Genomic DNA, 22,505 nt, shown 5'->3' on the forward strand with positions numbered 1-22,505 from the left:
TCATCTCGGTAGGTGGAGAAAAGGCATTTGAGAAAAGCCACGCAACTTGTGGGATCTTAGTTCCGCAACCAGGGATTGAACCTGGGCCGTTGGCAGTGAGAGTGCAGAGTCCTAACCACTGGACCGCCAGGGAATTCTCCAGAAGTCATTGTTTGTTTGTTTGTTTGAATTTATTTATTTTTGGCTGCATTGGGTCTTCGTTGCTGCACGTGGGCTTTCTCTAGTTGCAGCGAGCGGGGGCTACCCTTCGTTGCGGTGCACGTGCTTCTCATTGTGGTGGCTTCTCCTGTTGCGGAGCACAGGCTCTAGAGTGCGGACTCAGTAGTTGTGGCGCACGGGCTTAGTTGCTCCGCGGCACGGGGGATCTTCCTGGACCAGGGCTCGAACCCCTGTCCCCTGCATTGGCAGGTGGATTCTTAACCAGTGCGCCACCAGGGAAGTCCCAAGTCATTGCTTTCTGATACACACACAGCAAGCCAGGATTAGAAGGGAACTTCCTTTAATCTGCTGAAGGGTGATTATCAGAAACTTTAAGCATCACACGTATTGAAGGAACTGTAGAGCATTCTCTCTCTAATCATGAACAAGGCAGGATACCCTTCTGTCACCACTGACATTAGATGTTGTAGTGAAAGTACTGGCAGTACAGTAAGAGGAGAAAAAAATAGAGAGGCCTGACTGTAAAGGAGGCGGTCCATGTGGAGACTCAAGGGAGTGTACAGGAGACCTCGAGACTCAGGAAGAGTTCCCGGCACCGGGAGAGATGAGAGCAACACACAGAGGGGAAGTGGAACGCCAAAAATGTGGTGTCTGTGATAGTAACAAAATAAGGTACCAAGGGATAAATATGACAGAATACGTCTAACTTTGGAGAAGAATGGCTGGTATTTTAGCAGACCTGAACAGAGATAAATAGGAGGCGCACGGTGTTCAGAGCGGTGTTCTGGGGTCGGCGTTGTCACCTCTCCTCTGCTAGACTGTAAATCCAGTATCATCCTGGGAGAACTCCCAAAAGGCACTTCTCTGCCTTTTTAAGTAGACGCTAGCATAGCCACGTTTGAAGAGAGCTCAGCCGGAGGACTTGCCCCACACAGAGGAAGTTCTGTTACCGAAAACTGCACAGAGCAGAACCCAGAAGCAGACTCGCAAGCGTGTGGAGGCAGATGGGAGAGGACTGCTGGCCAGCTGAGTGGGCCGCTGCTCAGGACAGGCACTGGGACCGCACCGGTGAGGTCAGAGCTCGGCCAACACGGGAGAAGAGCTTTGTCTCTGTGGGGGAGGGTTTCTTAAGGCAGACTGATCATAAAGGAGCTGCGTTAAAATGAGATGAAAGCTATATGTGCAGAGCTCAAGCGACCCTGAAGGGCAGAGTGGAAAGGCTTTGAGAAGGACAGTTTACAGAAGAACCCGGATGGCCAGTGAGTTCCCAAAGAGAGGCTGCTGAGCCCGGGAACAGCAGGGGACCTCGTGTCGCGGTCATAGTGAGGCGAGTGGGCACAAGCCCAGCGCCTCTGTGGTCAAGGAGATGAAGCCACGATGGGAGTCCCCATGCAGGGCTGGCAGAGGATCATTCCTTACACCTAGCTTCAAGAGAAATTTGGCAATAGCCAGTGAAATTGAAGATGCACATTCTCTTTGTCTTGTAACTTCACCGCAAGGTATTTACCCTTGAGGAGTTTTGCCCTCGCACCCAAGGAGGCAGCACAGTGTTCAGAACTGTAAGACGCTGTGGAAGGAATGACAGATGGTGGCATGTCCTGCCACGTAACTCTAGACTTACTGCACGTCCAGGAGGAGAGTAAGTTGCTGAAGGATGTGCAGATCCCGTCACCGAAAGTGTGAAAAGTACAACATACCCACTGTTTTGTTTGGCCTACCTGCCTACCTGCATCCACGCAGAGTCCGGGTGTAGCTCCAGGTCCGCGCCTCTGTCCAGGTGCTGACACCTGGCGGGGATCTGTGGGTGGGGACCAGCCGGAGCACGGAGCAGTGTGCACTTACCGCGCCGGGCCTGCCGTGAGTGAGGTGCGAGCTGTAAGGTCAGGCTGTGCGACACCCGTATTTGAAGCTGGACCCCCATCACGCCCGGGGAGCCGGGAGCAGGGCGTGGCCGTGACAGCTCAGCACCGCCAGCCGGCCGCACTCGGCCTCTTCCTGGTCCCTGCGTATCTCCGCGCAGTCTCCACTCGTTTGAAAGTGTGAAAGAGAATTCAGACCACTTTCCAAAGACCATCCCTTTTACTTCTGCGGAACCAACTTGCTCTCCGTCAACCCTTCCAGCACTGCGAGACGCACCAAGAAGTTTATCACTGCGGAGATTGCTCACGAGCTGTACGCCAGAGGCGGCCGCGTGGGGCTGTGCTGTGCACCCAGACCCCCTGCAGCTCACAGCACAGCCTCTCTGCCTCTGAGCATCCCTCCAGAGCCCATTCTGCACAGCTTTGCCATGGGCATCACGCTCAGTGCAAACACCAAACTGAAGGTGCACAGTTACAGTTCAGTCCTGCTGCCTCTCCCTGGTCTTTGCGGGGGGTGAGCCCCATGAGCCCTTCCCCTCCTGTCTGGGTTTGGGTGCTGGTGGGCTTTGATAATTCCATGTTGTCAGAAAAGTGATGGCTACTAGGATATTTGCCTGTTTGTGCTGGCCCTGTAATGAGTAATTCTAGACTTGAATTGAGGAAGCTGCGCCCTGATTCCATCCTGTAGAATAATCTGGGTCTTTCTAGGGGTTTCTTTTTGGAGAGTGGTGGTGCACCCAAGGATGGTTTCTGTTTGGTTGGTAATTGTTAATCAGTGGCCAGCCCTTGAGGGACAGAGCGGGCGGAGCCTCCTTCTCTGGGGTCACTAGATAGAAGACTGTGACTGTCAAGGACATTTGGTTGCCACTTGCCTCCTTTTTTTTGCTGCACATTTCCAGCTTTCTTCTTGCAAATGAAGAGCTTCTTGAAACGGGTTGAGCTCTTTGTTAACACGTTTTGATGGTCCGTCTTCGTCCAGCAGGCTTAGCTTGGACGTGCAGCTCCCTCTGCTCCTGAATGCCGCTCCAGGGGCTGGAGGTGGGGGAGAGGCGTGGGCTGGGAGACGGGTCCGTGGCCTGTGAGGAGCTGGCGAGGCCGGTGGACAGCTGCCAGCAGCCGTGCCGTGCCCGTGTGTGGTTTGCACACGAGGAGGTGAGAGTGGCTGGGTGAGGCCTCCCGCGAGGGGAGAGAGTCTACTAAGGCACCAGTGTTGGTAGCACTTTTATCAGCAGGTGTTTCTCGCCTCAGTTTCCGATTTCTGAAGCCTCTTCCCACTTTCTCTGACCCTGATCTTTACAGCTTCATTGGAGTTGCACCACTGTTTTAGGTCTCAGCTCCGCATGAACATTTGTGTTAGGTGTCTGTTGCCGCGTGACAGGTCACCGCAAAGCTTAGTGCCTTAAGAGAGCAACACCCATTGCTTGTCTTGGTGTTTCTGGGTCGGGAGTTTGGGAGCAGCTCAGCTGGGTGGTGCTGCCTCAGGGTCTCTCATGAGGTCGCAGTTAGGGTGTCAGCTGGGGCTGCAGCCTCATCTGAAGGCCAGAGTGGGCCAGAGGACCTTCCTGCAAGGTGCTGCTCTCCACTCGGAGGCCAGTCGTGCCCCCAGCAGGTGGTCACAGGGGGCAGGTGGAGGCCTTCTACGCCCTAGACTTGGAAGTCCTGTGTGGCCGTGTCTGCACCGTCCAGTGGCTCTGCCGGATGGCAGGAGGGAGGCCCGGGGACAGAGGCGAGGCTCGCGGGAGGTTCTCAGAAGACGTGTGAGGAGGCCGGGGGAGGGGCGAGTAACCTCTGAGGAGCCCACGGCGTCCCGGGTCGTGCTGGTGACATTTTAGCTGTGTGGGTTTGTGGGTATTTGGTTTTCCATATATTTTTTTTCCCAAGGAGTGGAAAGGCTTTAATGAACATTACAAAGGGACTGGGTGAGGGGGACACAAACCCCCAATCCAGCCTTTGTTGCCCATTTCAGTGGCTGAGGAGGAGGGGAGGGGCTCCACCCTGCTTAGCTGTTCCCAGGCCCAGAGGCAGCTGGAGGGCGGTCCCTGCAAGTCTCCCCTCCCCGCGAGGGGCTGAGTGCTGCCAGAGCGGGGAGGCCTGAGGCAGCCAGCCGACCTCCAAGGTCAGGGGAGGCCCAGGACCAGGCAGGGGAGTCAGAGGTTGGAAGGGTAGATGGACTGAACAGGAGGGGGCAGCTCTTGGGTCCCCAGACAGCATTGTCACAGAGGGGCCAGGGCCTGCTGGCTCCAGGGACCGAGACCCTCACAAAGGAGCAGCCCCCCCCCCCCCGATCAGCAATGGTCAGGAGAAGGTCTGAGGGACAAGAGAGGACAGGGGCCTGGGTGAGCAGAGGAGGAAGAGCCGCGGGCACGGGCAGGGTGGGACCTGCGGCTCCTGCTGGCGATGAGGTTGGCGGTGGGGCGAGTGATGCTGCCTGTCGGGGTCCAGGACTCGTCGACACGGATCCGCCCTTCGCAGTAGGGCGTTCAGCTTCTGGGCGAGCTTGTGGGCAGCCTTGCGGCCCGCCGAGCCTGTCGGCGTGTGGTCGGGCTTTTTCTGAGGCATCTTCCGGGGGCTGCCCTTGCTCTTGGCCAGGCTGTGCTTGGACACCTACTGTGGAAGTGTCCACCAGGACAACCACCGCCTCCCCCAGCCGCGCGCAGGCATCTCACCACCTCGCTCCACGCGGGGCCTGCTTCCCCCGACCCCCTCCTCCCCTGCGGGCGCCGCGCCTGGGCTCGAGGCTGCCAGGCGGCTGTGCCCGCGCCAGCCGTGATGACTGCTGCTTGTCCGTACTGTTGTGTGTCTCAAACAGTTTATCAGAAACACAGTGGTGGCCGTGGTGGTGGAGCGCTCCGCGTGTTGGAGACCTTGCCAGTACACTGTCGTGAGGAACCGTTCGGCTCTCGTGACAGCACAGCGAGCCCTGTCTCCTGGCTGAGCGCGAGGAGGTGAAGCCACCCCTCCGCAGTGAAGTGACACAGGCGGGAGGCAGACCGGGACCCGGCCCCGACTGTGCCCGCGTGCAGAGCCTGTAGCGGTTGTGCTGTGTGGCGTCCTCATGAGACTGTGCGTTGGGGTGAGCGGTCGTGGCCCTCGTGGGCCCAGCAGAGGTGAGGGTGAAAACGCCTGGGCGCTCCTAGGAGGCGGGCACCGCGGCCCGGCAGCAGCTGTGGCCAGCGCATCTCCTGTCCTGGCGGAGCACTGCTTGCATGGGTGCGAGCGGGCAGCGCCGGGCTGAGAGCTGAAAGGACGCCTGCAGCCGGCCTGCGGAGGGGGAGGTCTCCGGGCGCGTGGGCCCGTGCAGTCAGCGGGTCCAGCCTGCTGTGCGCCCAGCCTGTGGGGGGCCGTCCGGCGTGTGGCTCAGGCGCATGGGTGCGGGCTGACGGGAGTGGGTGCACCTCTGCCTGGCTGGCGCGCAGCGGCAGGAGTCCCACCCGCGGCGGCCTGGGCTGGGGGCCCTCTGGGATGGAGCGTCAGCGGTGAGCGGACAGGATGGAGAGCCAGGAAGGGTGGGCAGGCACAGGACGTGCAGGAGCGGAGCGGGCCAGCCTGGCACGGGCTTCAGGTGCGAGGGGCAGGGTGACCTCTGGGGCTTCGGAGTCCTGTTTGGGGAAGCAGCTGCGAGCACTTACATTACCCTTCATTCTGATCGGGGATGCTGTGGCCTGGGCTGGGCGACAGCCCCGCAGACGCATGTGCTGTGCTCCAGGAGTCTTGGATCTGCAGCTCTGCATGGAAGCCTTTGCCGCGAGGGTCTCAGATCTTTGATGCTGGAAGTGTTGGGGGCCGCGGGTGGGGTGGCAGGCAGGCTGGGCGGGAGGGGAGGGTGCCCCAAGTTGAGAGGAGAGAGCAGGCGTGTGTGGGGCTGGAGACACCCAGGCAGGCGCAGGATGGGAACAGGGATGCCCGGGGGAGCGTGGGAGCCGGAGCCGGGCTTTGACGTGCAGAGTTGCTGGGGTGCTGGTGTCTGGCAGGGCCAAGGTGGGCGTGTTGAGGCGCGGGGACCCTGGAGGCCGTAGGAAGCCATCTGTGGGGCGGAGTTGTGGATCGGGGCTTGCGTTTGGGGGCAGAGGCTGCCGTGTTGGCTGGGCAAGTAGTAGGTCCAGGTGGTGACAGGAACCAACCCACTGATGAAGTGTCACAGTAAGTCCGTCACAGAGGGCAGTGGAGACACACCTTCCCTTACCCAAGTTACTTCTCAGAGCTGTGGCGGACGAGCCACATTGAACCTGGGCTCTGGCTCCCAAGCCAGCAGCCAGTGCTCGGACGCAGTCGGCAAAGCTTTCTTGGAAGGGCCTGGGGCACAGAGGTCTCTGTTGCACTTCCTCCGCTCTGCTGTCGTAGCCTGCAAACAGCCGCGGAGGACTTGGGAGTTCATGCCTGCGGCCGAGTTCAGAGAAGACTTTACTGTGGGCATTGATGCTCGAATTTCCTCTAATTATCACGTGCTATGAAATATTTCTCCTCTGATTTTTTTTTTTTTTTTTTTGCCATGCCGTGTGGCTTGCGGGATCTTAGTTCCCTGACCAGGGATTGAACCCGCGCCCTCAGCAGTGAAAGCCCTGAGTCCTAACCATTGGACCATCGGGGGTTCCCCGATTTTTTTCAACATTTAAAAATGTTAACTCAATTCTTAGTCCATAGGCCGTACGAAAACAGGAAGGTGGGTCAGATCTGCTCTGTGGCTGCGGTTTACGGACCTCGCACCCTGCTGTTGGTGGTCCTCAAAGTCGGGGCACATTAGAACCCATGGGAAACCTTTAAAATAGCAGAAGCAGGTCCGCTGGGTTGGAGCGGCCTTGGCAGGGACCTGAGCACCATAGTTTTACACCCTAACCCCCTCCCCGCCCCCCGCACCGATTATCACAGTGCACGGCCCGGACCCACTCCTCACAGCCCAGTGACGGGGCTCTTCTGGAGACCTTGTGAAGATGCGCGTCCCCGGAGCGGGGCCTGAGGATCTGCATTTCCTGTGTGCTGCAGGGCCTGGGAGCTCTGTGTCCCGGCTGTGAGGAGTGGCTGTCTCAGGGTGCATCGGGGCGGGGCTCCTGAGCGCGGACCTGAAAGGAGGAGGGTTGGTGCTACAGCCAGTGAGAAAACCAGCCAAGGGCTCGCCCCTGCACCCGGAGGTGGTGTTTCCTCCTGCTGGCTACTCAAGGCTGCCTAGGAAATTGCAAGTTACCGACAGTTCAGTGATTTTGGAAAAGTTTACTTTTTCTCTTATCACTCATCATTGCCTGCATTTACACAAATGAGCTGGAATTGTTTCCACCAGCGCTGTTTTCAATGAGTTACACATCAGTTAAACACTGTTTTTGTTTGAAGCCTTTATGGGACATAGTTCCATGACGTGGGAGTGAGAGCACCACGTGCTGAGTAGCCAGGGGCCGTGCCGTGCGCATTGTGTGAGTTCGGGCGTCCAACCTTCCTATCGCACCTTTCCTGTGTCCGCAGGTTGTCGCTGAGCACCCGGACGCCTCTGCCGAGGAGATTGAAGAGCTGCTTGGATCCCAGTGGAATATGCTCAACGAGAAACAGAAAGCACGCTATCACACCAAGTTTGCCCTCGTGGCCCCGTCCCCGTCTGAAGAAGACTCTGGTAACCGTAGCTCTGTGCTCATGTCCTCTGCGTAGCCGTGGTGTGTGCCGTGTGGCGGCCTGCGCTCCGGCTCTGACCCGAGTGCAGCGGTCACAGTAAAGCAACCTCTGCTGCCTGGTCTCCTTGCTCGTTGTCGCCAGAGCTGTTCCATGGGATCCTCTGTGGCCTTGCGGGCCCCTCGTTCTCCTGCCCCTGCAGCCTGTGTGGGAGGTGTGGTGAGGGAGCAGAAGGGAGGCACGGAGTCCAGGCGCCCTCCAGGGCCGAGGCTCACGTGACGGGCCGGGGTCAGACCTCAGGCCTTTGTCCTGCAGCGAGGCTGCCGTCCCGGCTGGGGCTGCGCCTGCACCTTGTGGGGGGCTTCCCACTGTGGGCAGGCGCTCTGGCCCTGGGGCTGGCCGTTCATGGCCTGTTGGCCTGAGAGCTCACAGGGTGAGGAGGGTGACCGTGGACTGACGTTGAATGTGGGTAGCCTCTGGTTCTTTTCTTAGGCCTTCAGGGCGAAGAAACAAAAAGTGCCGCTCTGCCCTGGGCTATGGTAAGAGAAGGGAGGCTTAATGCTGTGAGCTCTGGGGAAGACAGGTCACCACGGTTGGGTGTGTCCTCCCTGCCTGTGGGAAACTGACACCTGTAATGGGAAGATAAGTGTGATGTGTTTGGGCATACGAAAGAATTCTGCATCTCTCAAGGCTCGTCATTGAAGAGTCGTGCAGAGGCCTCCAGACCCGCCTGACAGGGTGCTTCGTGGGCACGAGCTTCGTGGGCACGAGCTCGGTCAGCACCGAGGTGGCCTACATCCGTGTTGCCTTCCTGTTCTGTTCGCACGTGTTCCCATCTTGATTTTAGGGCTTTCTAGAACTCCACAGCAACCATCTAATGATATCAATAGTGAACTTCATTCAAGTTGTTCAGGGTTTGTTGCGAATACTACGATTTAGAATAGGGAGGATGTTTAGGATTTGTGTATTTTCTTTAAAAGGCAAGAAGTTTACCAGACTCTATCAGTACGCTACATCTAGAAAAGTGTCCTTTTCAGTGACTGCTGATTTAAGAATAGTCAGGTTTTACTGAAGCCAGATTCACCTTATCCTTGAAGAGTGAGTGTGACTTGATTGTGTGTCCCACTTTGTCACCATCCCGAGTACTTGGCAGACAGGAGCATGGGTGGTCCCTGCCCCCAGTGTGTGTAAGATGTGTGTTTGCCCTGCAGGCCTTGAGCCCTCCCTCTCAGGGACCCCAAGATGATGGGCCATGGTGTCAGCTGTCCCATCCTTTCAGTGTCAGGAATTCAGACAGATGCCCATCTTGCTCATCTCTGTAAGAAACGACCGCTGCCTCATCCCGACACAGGGGGAGGACCTTATGTAGAGGGCGAAGGACTACAACTTCACCTCCCCTGGGGGCTGTACCTAGTGCACACGTGCTGAGGAGGTGCTGGCAGGCCCGTGGATCCACAGCCACCGCTCCACAGGCCTCTCCTGGTGTTCCCCTGAGGCCAGCCCAGAGCTTAGTGAAGGCCACTCTCAGGCCGGCTTATGCCAGTCTGGTACTGGCAGCTGGTGAGGCCAGCGCTCCGGTTCTGCTCTTCTCTTGCAATGTTGGGCCTGGACCTGAGGCGGAGCCCCGGGCCCGTATCAGTCCAGGGCTGCTGGACGCAGGGACCTGAGCCTCCTGGCGGGTGTGCTCCGCCCCCCTCCGTAGGGTTTGAGGACAACACTGCCCTCCCAGGAGATGTTTGGTGAACAGTCCAGGAGCAAACCCTGAACCTCTGTAAAGCAGTCCTGCAAATGGAGACACTGGATTTGTGTTAAATAAACCTTGGCGTGTTCAAATTAGTCCTCTCTCTAGAATCTGCATTCTTACCTTACGTCTTGTTTTTCTGTCAGTACTGTTCGGACACCTTAAGTCTCAGATTAGGTGGTCTCCCTGAGGACACCTAACATGTGGCACAGTTAAGCAAACATGTAGAAGGCGCTTAGTCTGCAGATACACATGGATTGTTTCACTTAAGATGCTTCTTTAAGGAAATGTGTTAACGGATTTTGTAAAAATACTGGGTTATATTTAGATTTAATGCTATAGTACATTAAAGTGTAACAGATACCAATATAATAATCCCTAGATGAGATAAGGATTTTCTGCTTGCCATTTGGAAAGTGCAGAGGTTTGACCTGTGGTACTTAGGCCCTGAGGAAATGAACAGGGTTTCAGGAGGCCCATCGCTGCTGGAGCTACACGCTGAAGGCGCTGGGCAGCTGCTCGGTGCTCTAGAGGACAGCTTGTGGAGGGTTTTTCATGTAAGTTTCCCCCATCCCCATTCCAAGGTAACTTAAATGGGAAAAAAAGAAACCACACGAAGAGGACACAGGACCCTATAGAAGATGCTGAAGTTGAGGACGCTCCCAGGAAGAGACTCAGGACCGACAGGCACAGTCTTCGGAAGGTAATTACGTCCTGGGTGGGCCTGGCTGCGGGAACCAGTTCCCCCGGGCCACAGGCGGGATGCGGGGAGGCGTCCTCCGCAGGCGTCAGCTGGAGGCTGGGGCTGGCCTTCCCCTTGGAGCTTCCTCAAGAAGGCCGCTGAGGAGAGCAAGCTTTTATCTGCCGGGGAATTTAACACATCCCAACACTGAATGATTCTTGATGTTCAGATTCAACAAAATTGTGTACTTAAAATGACTCTTGAATGTAGGGCATATTATTCGGTGTATAAATAATGAGTTGACAGGAGAACATCAAAATCCACTGTATGTTATGCTTCATAAGGAGTTTAAAAATCCATTAAAGGCATTGAAATAGGTTTTATGAACCTATTTCATGGACAGGAGAGCACTCTCCCGGGGCACCTGTCAGGTGTCCAGCAATGAGCTAGGTAATGAGCTAGGTAACACTGACGTGTGCAATTACCTGGGAGCACATGTTCAGTTTCTCCTCTGGCCACCTGCCGTTGAAGTGGTCCTTTACTGGCAGTCATGCTGACACTGGTTGCTTTGAAATATTTGTATAAAGGATTTACCTAAAAAAAAAAAAAAATGTGTGTGACCCTGGACATTTGAAATACCAAAATTCACATTAAGTAGCTAGACAGAAATTTTACTAACTAGTAGCTCAGGAAATAGCAGATGATTTTTAAAGAGAGTAGTGTTGAGTTTGATTTTTATAAACCCAAGTTGATAAGCCATATCAGGTATAATTCCTAATATGCTTTGAGCACTTGGATGGGCCAGGTAGCATTCCCAGTGCTGGGCACCTGTTACTCTGTCCCCGGTCTTGTGACCCATCCCTGCTGGAGTCCGGGGCAAACTCGGCCTCCTGGGCGGCAGGGTGGCTGTGAGGCAGTGGTGCCCCAGTGCTGTCCAGACTACATTGTTTGAATTCTGAGCGCTAGACCAGTCTTCATGATAGTTTTGTGTGTGCGCTATTTTTCTGTTGTGAAATGTGCTTTCGGATGATCTTTGTCTGTGAGCTTTGTCTGGGGCTTATCTCAGGATTGGAAATGGTCCGCCTGGTGGGCTGGAGCGAACCGGGCGCACTTCTCATGGACTGGGCTCCCCTAGGGCAGAAGTGGCGCTCCCTCCGGTTCGCTGCACTCTGAACCCAGAGGACGGTTGGTAGCATGTCGAGGAGCCTCATTCCAGGTTCTCAGAGTGGCTGGTTAGGTCAGGGTTGGCCTGGCCCCTGCCCCTCCCTCCCAGCAGCTGTCAGAGTGGGGCGGGTGGGCAGGGGAGGATCGGCCCAGTGACGGAGAGGGTGTCAGCTGGGCGGCCACAGTCGCTGACTGTCTGTGCAGAGCACGCCTCCGCAGGAAGACGTTTCTGTCACACGGCTTTTCAGCAGCCTGTGTTCGTTCACATTGGAGACTTTTCCCCTTTCTTTCCTTTTTCTTTTTCTTTGTTCTCCCTTCCTTCTTTCCTCCCTTCGCCCCCCCCCCAAACCCCCCTTTTATAACAGAGAGAGACGTTCACAGACAAAACATCCCGCACAGGCTCTTGCAAGGCCATCGAGGCAGCCTCCTCGCTCAAGAGCCAGGCAGGTAATGTGGGCGGCGCTCCTTCCAGGTCCCCTGGGCTGGCGGTGGGCGGCCGGCCTGGTCCTGTCCTCGGGGAGCCCCCCTGGGGGGGGGTGGAGCCAGGGATGAGCGTGTGAGCAGGAAGCTGGGACCTAGAGGGGGCGGTGGGAGGAGGTTCTCATGCGGTTAAGGGTGAAGTGCTTTAGTGTGAAGTTGTTTTCATGGTCAGCAAGTGTCATTGAAGTCACTCTTCTGCTGACTTCTACTTGGCTGTATTGTTTTCAGTTTAAATTATATTAGAGAAGTGATTCGAATCAGAAATGTCCAGGTTTCTGACTTGATGGCACCAGTTGTTGCTGTAAATCCCACTGTTTTTAGTACCCAATTCTCCATGTATATTAGCTAAAAAGCAAAAGTAATGACTGGTTATTTCTGTTCTACATGTTGAAGAAACTAGCTTAAAATGTTTGTGAAAAATAACTGTCAGAACAATGAAGGGGGAATCAGGTCACTTTTTACCTTTTCATTAATTATCTTTTTGATGTATCTGTCTGGTAGTTCATTAAAGAAAGCTTACCATCTCCAAATCATAATAAGAAAGGAAAATAAAATTCAGAGTAAGTGAAGATTGGAAATGGCTCTGTTTCCCTTATTTTGCATAAAGAGCTGTACTGATTTTTAAAAATTAATTGAACAGACTGTTTTAAAAAAACAGACGTTTGTGAACAATTTGAACACTGAGTGGACATTTGATGATAGAAAGGGTTGTTACTTTTAAGTGTGATAGTGCTGTTGTGGCCGCATTCAGACCTTACGTGCAGAGGCGCTCTAGCTTCCCATGGGTAAAACCACATGCCTGGGATCTGCTGCAGAAGAGCCGGCAGGGGGACGCGGCGCCAGGCGTGGGTGGACTGGTGTGGCCCAGGTGGTGGGTTGGGGGCCGGGCAGGGGGCCCTGACATCAGACTTGGGTGGACTGGTGTGGCCCAGGCGGGGCTTTGGGGGCGGGGTAGGGGACGTGGCACCAGGCGTGGGTAGACTGGTGTGGCCCAGGCGTGGGTTTGGGGACCGGGCAGGGGGACGTGGGAGTTCACTGTCCAGCTCATCAGCCCTGATTTTTCCACAACAAAAAGTTAAGCCCAGAAAATCCATCTTCAGAAACTTCATTTATTAGCGGGGTACTTTTAAAGCAGGAAAGAGATTGAGGGTTTAAGGTTTCAAACTTTACTTCATAAACCAAAATTATCTTACAGCCACAAAACATCTGTCTGACGCCTGCAAACCCCTGAAGAAGCGGCACCGGGCCCCCGCAGCGGCGTCTGCGTCGCTCGCCTTCAGCAAAAGCTCCTCTCCTTCCGCGTCCTTAACTGAGAACGAGGTAAACTCATAATAATAGTGACCACCACGCACGCACACAGAGGCCGCTTAGCTCCCCACACTGGAGTGTGATAAAGGGCAGACCTAATCAGCGCGACACGGGTGTTCTCCACAGACGCAGGGAGGTTAGGTGCTCTGAGCCGTGTCTGTTTCAGAGAGCAATACACACGCACACGGTGTATGCGTAAATGTACGTGGCTGTACTTCAGTATTGATGCTTTTAATTGTGCTTGAAATCTGTCTTCAAGATGTTGGTTCTGGGATTTTTCACCCGGTCCTAACCTGACAGCGTGAGCGGGGCTGCCCGCGGGGCTGGTGTGCTCACGCAGCGGGATGGCGGGGCCCACACGCTGTGCACGTGCCTTGTGCCTTCCGTGACTTTGGGTCCACAGCTTTGGTCCTTTAAATTCTGGCGTGTTTTTAGGTCCCTGAGTGTCGAGGTGAGTCAGGACTGCCGTGATAATGTGACTTCTCTTTTCTGGACTCGGAAAGTATCCGCTAGTGAAATTGTAGCTGTTTGAGGCTCTCACACTTCACTGTATCATGACATCTAGAGCATCATCAAATCTGAAGTCTTTGCCGTTAATAAAAACAAAATGAAAAGCAGCCTCAGAATGTAGGTATGGCCCTTTTTTGTCCAGAGGGAGTCTGGGATTCCCAGCTGTAGAGACTACCCAAGGAGCTTGTTGTCGAGTCTTAATTTCTTGTTATTTTGTTCCCTGTGATTCTTCTTCTCATTGTAGACGTGAGTCCTGTTTTTAGACTATCTGTGAAGAGATGCTCACCTTGGGCTTTTTCGGAACAGGGTAGTGAGGCAGGGAGTGGGTCAGAAGGCGACACTTCTGATGTGGTCTCCACTGTGGTCCATGGTGGGGACGGGGTGTCCCCTGCTCTCTCAGCATCAGCTGCTTATGCCCATTAGAGGGGGCCGGGCCTTCGGGGGTGGGCTTCTGCTCTCGCAGGCGTGCAGGGGCCTCGGGGCGGTGTGGGGTGGCGCTCTCGGCCAGTCTTAGTGGGTGTAGGTAACTGAACATTTCTTACATTTGGGCACGGTCAAGACAACACAGGAAGAATTCGCTGAGCTCCTGGGAGCTTACTGAGACATGAAAAGGCAAATTCTATACAAAACGTTTTTCCTAGTTTTCTTGTCCAAGTTCAGATTAGTATCCTAAAAAGTTAAATAAAAGGTGGTCTGCAGTTCTAAAGAGGAATACTAGAAGTTTCAGTTCCACAGACCCTGTCACTTAAGGCAGTTTGTTCAAAACACTTTTTAATGAGTTTTTCTGGCATCATATTTTGGCCCACGTATTTGGTGGAGTTTTTACTTCCACTGCTGTCAGATACCATCAAAAGAAAAACACTGAGGCCGCTGGGATCTTGTCTGTTGTTCCTGGTCGTGAGTCGTGTGGGTTAGAGGCGTGGATCTAGAGCAGCTCACCGCGGGGCCAGGATGGCGGCTAGAGGGGGAACATGTTTGTCAGACACACCTGGCGGTCTGACATTGGTTTTGACCAGGATGCGTTTCATCTTCCTGGCTGAGACATTTGTTCTGAACTTGGGAAGACTTAGATGAAGCATTTTACAATCATTAGGCTTAATTGATGTTTAATTCTTTAGAACTTCAGAAGTAGATTATTAAATACATTTATATTAAATACATTAAAATCATACACCATTTTGCATCTTGAAGGTGGTACATAGATTCCGTAGTGTGCATTCTGTTCCTTACGTAAAAACATTTAAGTTACTAGGCTTTTTCTATCAGGCCACTTTTGTGCAGCTTATATAAATCTCACATTAGAGTTCATTTTTATTAAAAGCGCTTTAGGTGAACAAGAAGGCTTGTCTGTTTCTGTGTTAACACTACTGAACTACAGTGCACACTTACGACGTCTGCCAGGCTAAGTGCCTTTTAGCACGAGAGGCAAAGCGCAGTGTTGTAAAGAAACATTCTAGAAGCCGCTAGGTCCGGTTCTGGTGGGCACTGGGCGACCATGGGGCTGCTGTGTGCAGGGTTCAGACTGGCCCCTTATTCGGGGTGAGTCACATGCCCTTTGCATGTTTATATTCTCTCCTTTCAACACCATTGATTAAAATAAGGAATTTTCATAGGGTTGGTGTTTCAAGACATTTTAGGTCATGGTGTGGTCTAAATTCCTCTCACACAAGGTATATGTGATCAATATAACCTTACATTAGAATAGTTATTCCATAGTAGTACTGCATCCCCTAATGAGGAGGACAGATTAAAATCACACACTTGCATGACAAAGGCCTGGGAAGTAATTAATGTGATTTAAGTGTTTTGTAATTTCATTTCTTATTCCCTTAGTAGAGCAAATTCTTATTTTTTTCGCCTTTACTGGTAACAGCTTTTATGGGAGCCCACACCAGCCAAGTTGGATTTGAACTCAGCTGCTCTGTACTGCACTTAAAATGATGTAATTTTCCAAGATGTCTGCTGCAGGCGGCGTGTCATCGTGCACACTCAGTGGCATTCCTTTCACAATCAGTTATGGAAGATGTGTGATAATCTGTTTTTACTGGTATTAATAACACATACAATGAAGAAAACAGATAACAAATTTTAAGACCAAGGTAAGATACCTAATCAAGGCCATTTAACCAATCACATTCATCTCATAACAGAAACACATTCATATTCCAGTGGTCAATGTAGATTTCAAGTTGAAAGGATGCCCTCGATCAGGGGCTGTCCTGGGCGTGTGACAAGGACAGCACACTGAAGAGGTTCATCCTGTTAGAGGTCGTTTTTCTCCTCTAGTTCATAACTTAACTGAATTTTTATTGAAAAAAATGTCAGCACCTGTACCTTCAAAAATGAACAAACAGCACACATTAAAAAGAGTCCTCGTTGACTGTTCTCATTGCTAATGGAATGTATTCAATCCTGTAGATAGTGAACTAATTTCCAACATAAAAGGCAGGAAGACTTTTGATTCTGTCTTTTTTTACTGAACAGTTTTACTATGACACTAGCTATAGTAAATTTGTAGGAAAAAAATGTCATTTACAGTATCATTGTGAACCATTTAACTCTTTTGATTCAATAACCCTTATCTGGGGGGGGGTCCTATAATCAGGTTATTTACACCAACCTCTTCACTGGTTGCTTTTGTAGAACATGAGCCATTATATTAAATGTCTCAATCTTGGGTGACCACCTGGTGTGCCCCAGGGTGTCCGCATGTTTGCATGGTGAGGAAAGGCCTCCGTGCCCTTCAGGTCATAGAGGCGGGAGGGCTCTTCACGTTACCAGGCCGGTAGCACTCGGTTCATTCCGAGTGGACTCTTCAGGTGTGTTTTTCCTTTAATGAGAGTTTCTCACTAATACTTGTGTTCTAAACCATTAAGTAGTGTAACGCATGTAAAACACTTGGGGTGCCTGGCGCCTTGCAAGGACTTAGTGGTTCGCTATTGTGACAATAATGGTTATAACAATAAAAATAATAAAATCACCATCATTCCATTTTTATCCAAAAGTATACATTTTGCTTCGGCATGAAAAGCAATCCTCTTGACTGCACTGTGCGCGCGGGGATAAAGTAACCCTAGAAGCGGCACACGCCGGGCTTGACTGATGCTTCCGGGTACTGGACGGTGGCTGGGGGCGCGACTCTGCTCAGACTCCGTGGACACGGGGCCTCCAGGACGGCCTCAGTCACGCTGTCCCTAAGGGACGTGGAGGAGCTCGGGACTGATGAGGGTTCTCAGAGAACCAGTCACTAAATTTTAAAATGTGGAAGAACGGTGGTGTAAAAATGACCCTAGTTCAAGAAGCCATTACCCAAAGTAAAGACTCGAGCCTGGAAGGCCTTTGACAGTCAGGATTAAGAGACTTGTTTGAAATTATGGCATGATGGATTTTGAGTTGGTAGCCAGCCAGCGACCGACACGTGATGGGTGGGTTAGGAGCCAGCAGAGAAAGGGGCGCCTTCCTTTTTGATGGCGATGACTCGATGCTGTGTCCACAGGAGCAGCGTAGACTTAGCCTCAGCTGAGTAAATAGGGGTGAGTGCAGGAGAGGGGGAGGGGGCGACGCAGTGTGTCTCAGCGCTGGTGGGGGGGGAGCTCATCCCAAGGCAGGCGGGAAGGTGCCCAGCAGGCAGAGGCAGATGTAGTCAGCATTGTTGTGGTCTCGCTGAGGAGCGCTGGTGGGGGGCAGAGTTCCCGAGAGGGCCTGCCCACAGCTTCCCGAAGGAGGGGAGTGGAAGGGGCTCCTGCTTTGAAAGAGCTTAGGGTCAGGCAGTAGTTTGTCTGCAGGAGTACAGATTCATTACGCTGCTGTTTAGCGCGGAATGTCTTCATTTCCTAAGGTCAAAGTAACGCTGATTCACCCTGGTCTTTGGTCATTTGAGCTGACAGTTGTTGAGGTGACTGGCTATACCATGCACAGAGTCACTGCCGTGACCGCTCCTTCCACGTGCCACGCTTGGGCCTGGTGGGGAGGTGGCTGCGAGGAGGGCCTCTGGAACAAAACGGGAGGCCACAGGCGGACACTAGTCTGAGTGTACAGAAGCTGAGATGGTAGCTATTCCAGAGATGAAGGTAGCCCGCGGTACTGGAGCGGCCCCCCTGGGCCCGTGCCGTGTTGGGTAGAGCTGCTCCCACTGCCGCCCCGGACTCCTGTCTCCTTGTGCACCTTTCCCAGAGTCTTCAGCTGTGGGGGGCTTAGGTGGCTGCCTCTCAGCCCTCTCTTTAGCATCTCGCACATTTATGCCTCCCAACTGAAAGTAACCTCACCATTTTAAAGAGGATATTCCTAAAAACCGACAAGAAACCTAAGTGAAGTTTCACAAGGAAGCAGAGTTTCAGAAACGTAAGGCAAAAGGGTGGCTTTTTGCCGTGTGTGAGTGTGGGAGGGTTAGCCTGCTCCCGGGTGGTCTCTGTGAGGTCCCCGTCCCAGCGTTAGCTGTGCTTGATGCCGTGGTTTTCATGGGAAGTCCACGCAGAACCACAGGAACGTTTCAAGTGGAGTGCTCAGGGCCGGGGAGTGGGACGGCGGGGGCGGGGGGGGGGGGTTGGCCATTTCAAGAAGTTGCCGTGGTAGGGGACGGGAGCAGCTGAATACACCGGAGCAGAGGACAGCGGAAAGGCGAGGTTTGCCGCCCCTCTCGGTCTCCTGGGCCCTGGTCTGCTCCCCCAGGGTTAGGTCTGGGTTGTGTGAGCATGGCCAGACTGGGGGTGACTCTCATACCTATCGAGTCTGTCTTAGAAATGTTCTAACGAAAAGCCAGACTGTAAATTAGCATCCACTTCCGAAAACATAAAAGGTGCCCAGGTGTGGGCTTAAAATTAGGGTTCTCCACCAAAAGCCTGACGTTGGGCCCACTGTGGCAGATGAAGAGCTGAGATTTTGTTCATCATTTCAGTAGCAGTGTAAGTGTTTTATATAAAGGAGCGTCCTCTGTCCATTTGATGAGTCCAGTAGAAGGAGCAGTGCTTGCCTGGAGGGTGACTCTTGGCTGGCTTGGGCGAGGCCTCGTGCGGCCCCAGGTGGGCAAGAAGGCACCCCCCCAGCCCCGGCCCAGGAGGGACTCCTGTCTGAAAGGGGAGCTGGGGAGGACCGTCACTGTGACTTCGGCAAGTGTGCCCGATCCCTTTTCCATTTGGTGGTTTCTGACTCAGCTCCTTTCTGAAGCTCCTCTGCTCCTTTCAGGTGTTAGTTCACGTTGAAGGTTGTTCTGGTCACAGCTGGTCGTTTGTATGTGGACGTGTGAGAGCGGCCTTGACTTAGTGTGGAACTAGCATTTCTGCTTTAAAATCAATAGCTTCACCACCTCGGCTTTTAGAAACCTGTGAACAGAAGTAGTAGTTGTTGAGGACTCAGTTTTATCTTTTAGATTATGAATCTAAATTACAGTCTTCTGCTGAAAGAACCGAAATATCACTATCTTATTAGAAAAGGTTTCTCAAAATGCTCTCAAATCTATGATTGGCTTTCCTTTTTTTTTTTTTTAAGAAATATGCTGACTCCTGTATATTTTAGGATTTTTGGTCAGTGAAATTGATTTTCATCCTTTTAAGTACTGTTTTTGCTGTTTTACCTAGAATATTAGAAATTAGTGCTGATTTGCTTGCCAGTGATGGGAAGTTGGGTGGCCTTTGCAGGTAACAAACACATGCCTTGCATCCCTCCATCTTGTTGCTTGTACTGCCAGGGTCAGGGGCCACTCACTTTGGGCATTTCCACCAGCGAGGACACCCTGGGGGGCCCTCCCGCCTGCTCAGTGTCTGTTTAGGAACCAGACAGGCCTCATCTTGTGAGATGCCTTTGTAGCTACCTGGTTACCTGGTAGATCCATGGCTACAGTGTTTTCTGGCCTGAATGTAGGTGTTGGGGTTTTGCATATACTCCTTTGGCATGTGTTTCGAAGCATGTGCTAACCGTCTGGGGCATACTGCACCTTCCAGAAACGGCTGAGGCTGGGGAGGGCAGCCCGGCCCATCAGTGGGGGTGGGGTGGGTCGCTCAGCACTGGCCCCTCCCCAGCTCCCCTCTCTAGCCCACTCTCTGTGGGACAGCCCCCGCTGGGGACACAGTTGGGACAATGTTGGGTTGATAGGACATTTTAGAGACTCATTTTATCTGTGACGAGGGCTGGCCTTGCGTCTGGAACAGCAGCCCCACGGCCTGCCTGGTCACCACGTGGTTCTCACTGTCGCCTCCTGGGGCTGTCGGTTCTCACAGGAGCTGCCTGGTTAGAAGGTGGGTGTGAGGATAGTGCCAGGGTGTGTTCCCATGACTCAGACCTGGACTTTAGGGGCAGCTAGGAAGGGTCGAGCTGTGTCATCTAGAGGGGTTGCTTTAATACAAGTTCAATAACTTTTGTTTGAATTGTAGTATTTCAGGTGATGAATGACTAATTTACAAATTACTTTAATCCCACCCTAATATTTCACTGTGATATTAACTTGGAAGACCTGTTTGAGATTAGTCTTTTGACTTTAAGCTCATTAAATCTCCTGGGCACAGGATTCGTATCATTTGTCAATCCAAAATCCTATGTGAACACACTTCTAGTTATCTGTTTCTTCCTTTACAAAAGCATAACTTAAACATAAAAGTAATGTTGGTTTATAGAAATATCTGTTGTTCAAGGTCTGTAATTGTATTTTAAAAATGATGTAGTGTTCAACTTGTGAAGGGATGTGTTTTGTTAAAAGATTTGAACCTCACTGTAACTCTGTCCGAGGCGTAGGGGACTGCTCTCCAGCCCCGGCAGGGAGGGACCTGCCTGGGATGCGCACGAGTCGCTTCTCGAAGTCGGTTTAAATGTGTTCACTAGGTTACATTATGTTCGTTAATAATCATCCTGAAAAATCCCTGTAATGATCACGGAGACCGCATTCTCTGCCCGTAGAGGAATGTATTTCTGAGGCAAACGGGCAGTTCCGTGCTGTCACATACTGAGTAGAGTAGAGTATTTTCAGACTGGAGGAAACTGGAAAGTCAGGAGCTAAGCTGCTGGTCGAGCAGCTGCAGGCATGGCTCTGGCGGATTCGGGCGCGGCGGGAAGTGCCCGGCAGTCCGCGTCCGTCCACTCAGTCACTGCGTTTTTCTCTTTCCGAATGCATCCTATTGGATATGGAATAGACCGTAGAGGTCGTAGCCTGAGATTTGGGACTGTGTTGGGACCGTGCAGGTGAATGTGTCGCTTTCACAAACGCATCTCCGAGTAAGTACCGGCCCCTGGTGCACGTGGAGGTGGAGCCTGCAGCCGGAGCCAGGTGCCCGCCCGCTCTGCCCTCAGACCCCCGGCCGGCCGCGTGCTAGGGGTCCGCTGAGTCGCGGGGAAGGGGTGCGGTGGGATGGAAGCTGGACCCTCCCGCGCCCGTCACGGACTGTGCTGTTGTAAGGTCTGATGCTGTGTGTGTATCTTAGACCCATCAGGACATGCGCCTCGTGTGTGTCGTGAACATTTATACTTCCATTCAAAATATGTATTCAGTGTTTATTTCCTCAAACCAGACTTTGTTAATTTAGGAAATATCTCCAAGTGGAAACGTGCTCACTTTTTCTGTAAATCTTAAATAAAAGGTGCTGTTCCTTCCTTTGACCCAGGACTGGTCTGTGTTTTCTGTCTTTCTCTCCGTGCATTTTTTCTTTCTCTTTTTTCCTTTTTTTTTTTCTTTTTCTTTTTTTTTTCTTTTTTTTTTTTTTAGCTTTTAAATTTGTTGCAGCCACGTTGAGGGAAGAACCTGGGTTGGTGGGTCGGGCACCGGGCTCTTCCCTGGAGCCCACGTGAAGGCCCTTTCTTTGGGCCTCGGTTCTCAGGCGGCCTAGTGGGACCAGGGCCAGCGGGGCTGCTGCCCTTCCCAGTGCCCGGCTGCCCCAGCACCTGCTACAGACTCGCCTCAGGTGCTCGCCCCCATCTGTGACCCTGCATCTGACGGACACGTTGAATTGGGGTTTGAACTCAGAGCATTCTTCCAGTTTACTGCCTTCTTTCGGGTGTCAGTGTGGAGGGTTAGGAGGTGAGCCGTAGGGGAGGGCTCCACTGGGCAGCCTCGTGGCAGCGGGCTGAGACCTGTGCTTTAGTGCTGTTCACGCTGTCAAGCCTAGGAGAGCATCCAGGCTGGCACGGTGGCCCACACACCCGTCACCCTGCCACCGGTGCCAAGTCAGCCAACACATCCCTCGAAAAAGTCAGCCCACTTTAACACCAGGTTCTGAGTCAGCAAAAACCCCTTTGTTTTATCAGGGCTTTTCCTTCTGCTGCTCCCCGTAATTTCAGGGAGGTAAATCTGGGAACATTTCACTGCTGAGGCTACGGAATTGGGTCAATGGCCTGCTGGGGTTCCTTTTGTTTTTGGTGTTTTTTTTTTTTTTAAAAAACAGTGTGGCCCGATTCCATTTCTAGCTTTGTGTTCACCGGCAACCAGCAAGCCTAGATCATACTTACTGGTTGCTGTGATTACTGAGGTGTGCAGGAAATGCAGCTTATACGTTTGCTCTGTTGAAAATTTCAGTTTTCAACATTTATTTGATAAACATCAGATAAATACCAAATGTGTTTTTAGGCTTTAAACAAACCTGAATTTTATATATGAGAAAGTTTTCTGACTAAAGATTTATTGATTTCTATTTAAAGATTTGCTATTGCTGGTCAAGTGAGGGAAAAAGCCGTGTACAGTGATGAGGGGAGGCTGTAGCCCGGCCTCACTCATCGCTGGTAAATGAAGGCGAGACGGACGGAACACGGCCCGTGAGTCACCGCATTTGCTCCGAGTCCCCGTCTCTCCGCCTGTCGCGCGGACTGCCGTGGGCACAGGCGGCAGCGTGTGCCCCCTCCCCACCTGTCCCCGTGGGGGGAGGCGAACGGGCGGGCGGTCAGTTACGGGTGCGATGAGTCTGGAAGACCGGCTCCTGACCTCGGTGAGCACGCGCGTCCCGGGTCGCCGACCGTCTGACCACGGTCGGAGTGACACGATCGCGCCACCAAGGCCTGCACTTGACACAAAAGCATGTTGGAGGTTAACTTGTTT

The 22,505-nt window shown here is 52.8% G+C and overlaps 1 protein-coding gene across 8 annotated transcripts in view; it reads left to right on the forward strand.

The window, feature by feature from the left end:
* NSD2 (nuclear receptor binding SET domain protein 2) overlaps positions 1-22,505 on the forward strand; it is a 76,386-nt gene that overhangs the window by 35,842 nt on the left and 18,039 nt on the right. For 7 of the 8 annotated variants that reach the window (XM_060298877.2, XM_030876691.3, XM_060298875.1 and 4 more), the window contains exons 6-9: positions 7,470-7,614; positions 9,936-10,054; positions 11,563-11,644; positions 12,873-12,997. In XM_060298877.2, the coding sequence (XP_060154860.1) occupies positions 7,470-7,614; positions 9,936-10,054; positions 11,563-11,644; positions 12,873-12,997 (471 nt within the window). Of the gene's footprint in view, positions 1-7,469; positions 7,615-9,935; positions 10,055-11,562; positions 11,645-12,872; positions 12,998-15,368; positions 21,077-22,505 lie in introns of those variants that run through there. The other variant, XM_030876696.3, reaches the window with a different exon arrangement.

Source organism: Globicephala melas, chromosome 5 (genome assembly GCF_963455315.2).
Source record: "Globicephala melas chromosome 5, mGloMel1.2, whole genome shotgun sequence".
Lineage (NCBI taxonomy): Eukaryota > Metazoa > Chordata > Mammalia > Artiodactyla > Delphinidae > Globicephala > Globicephala melas.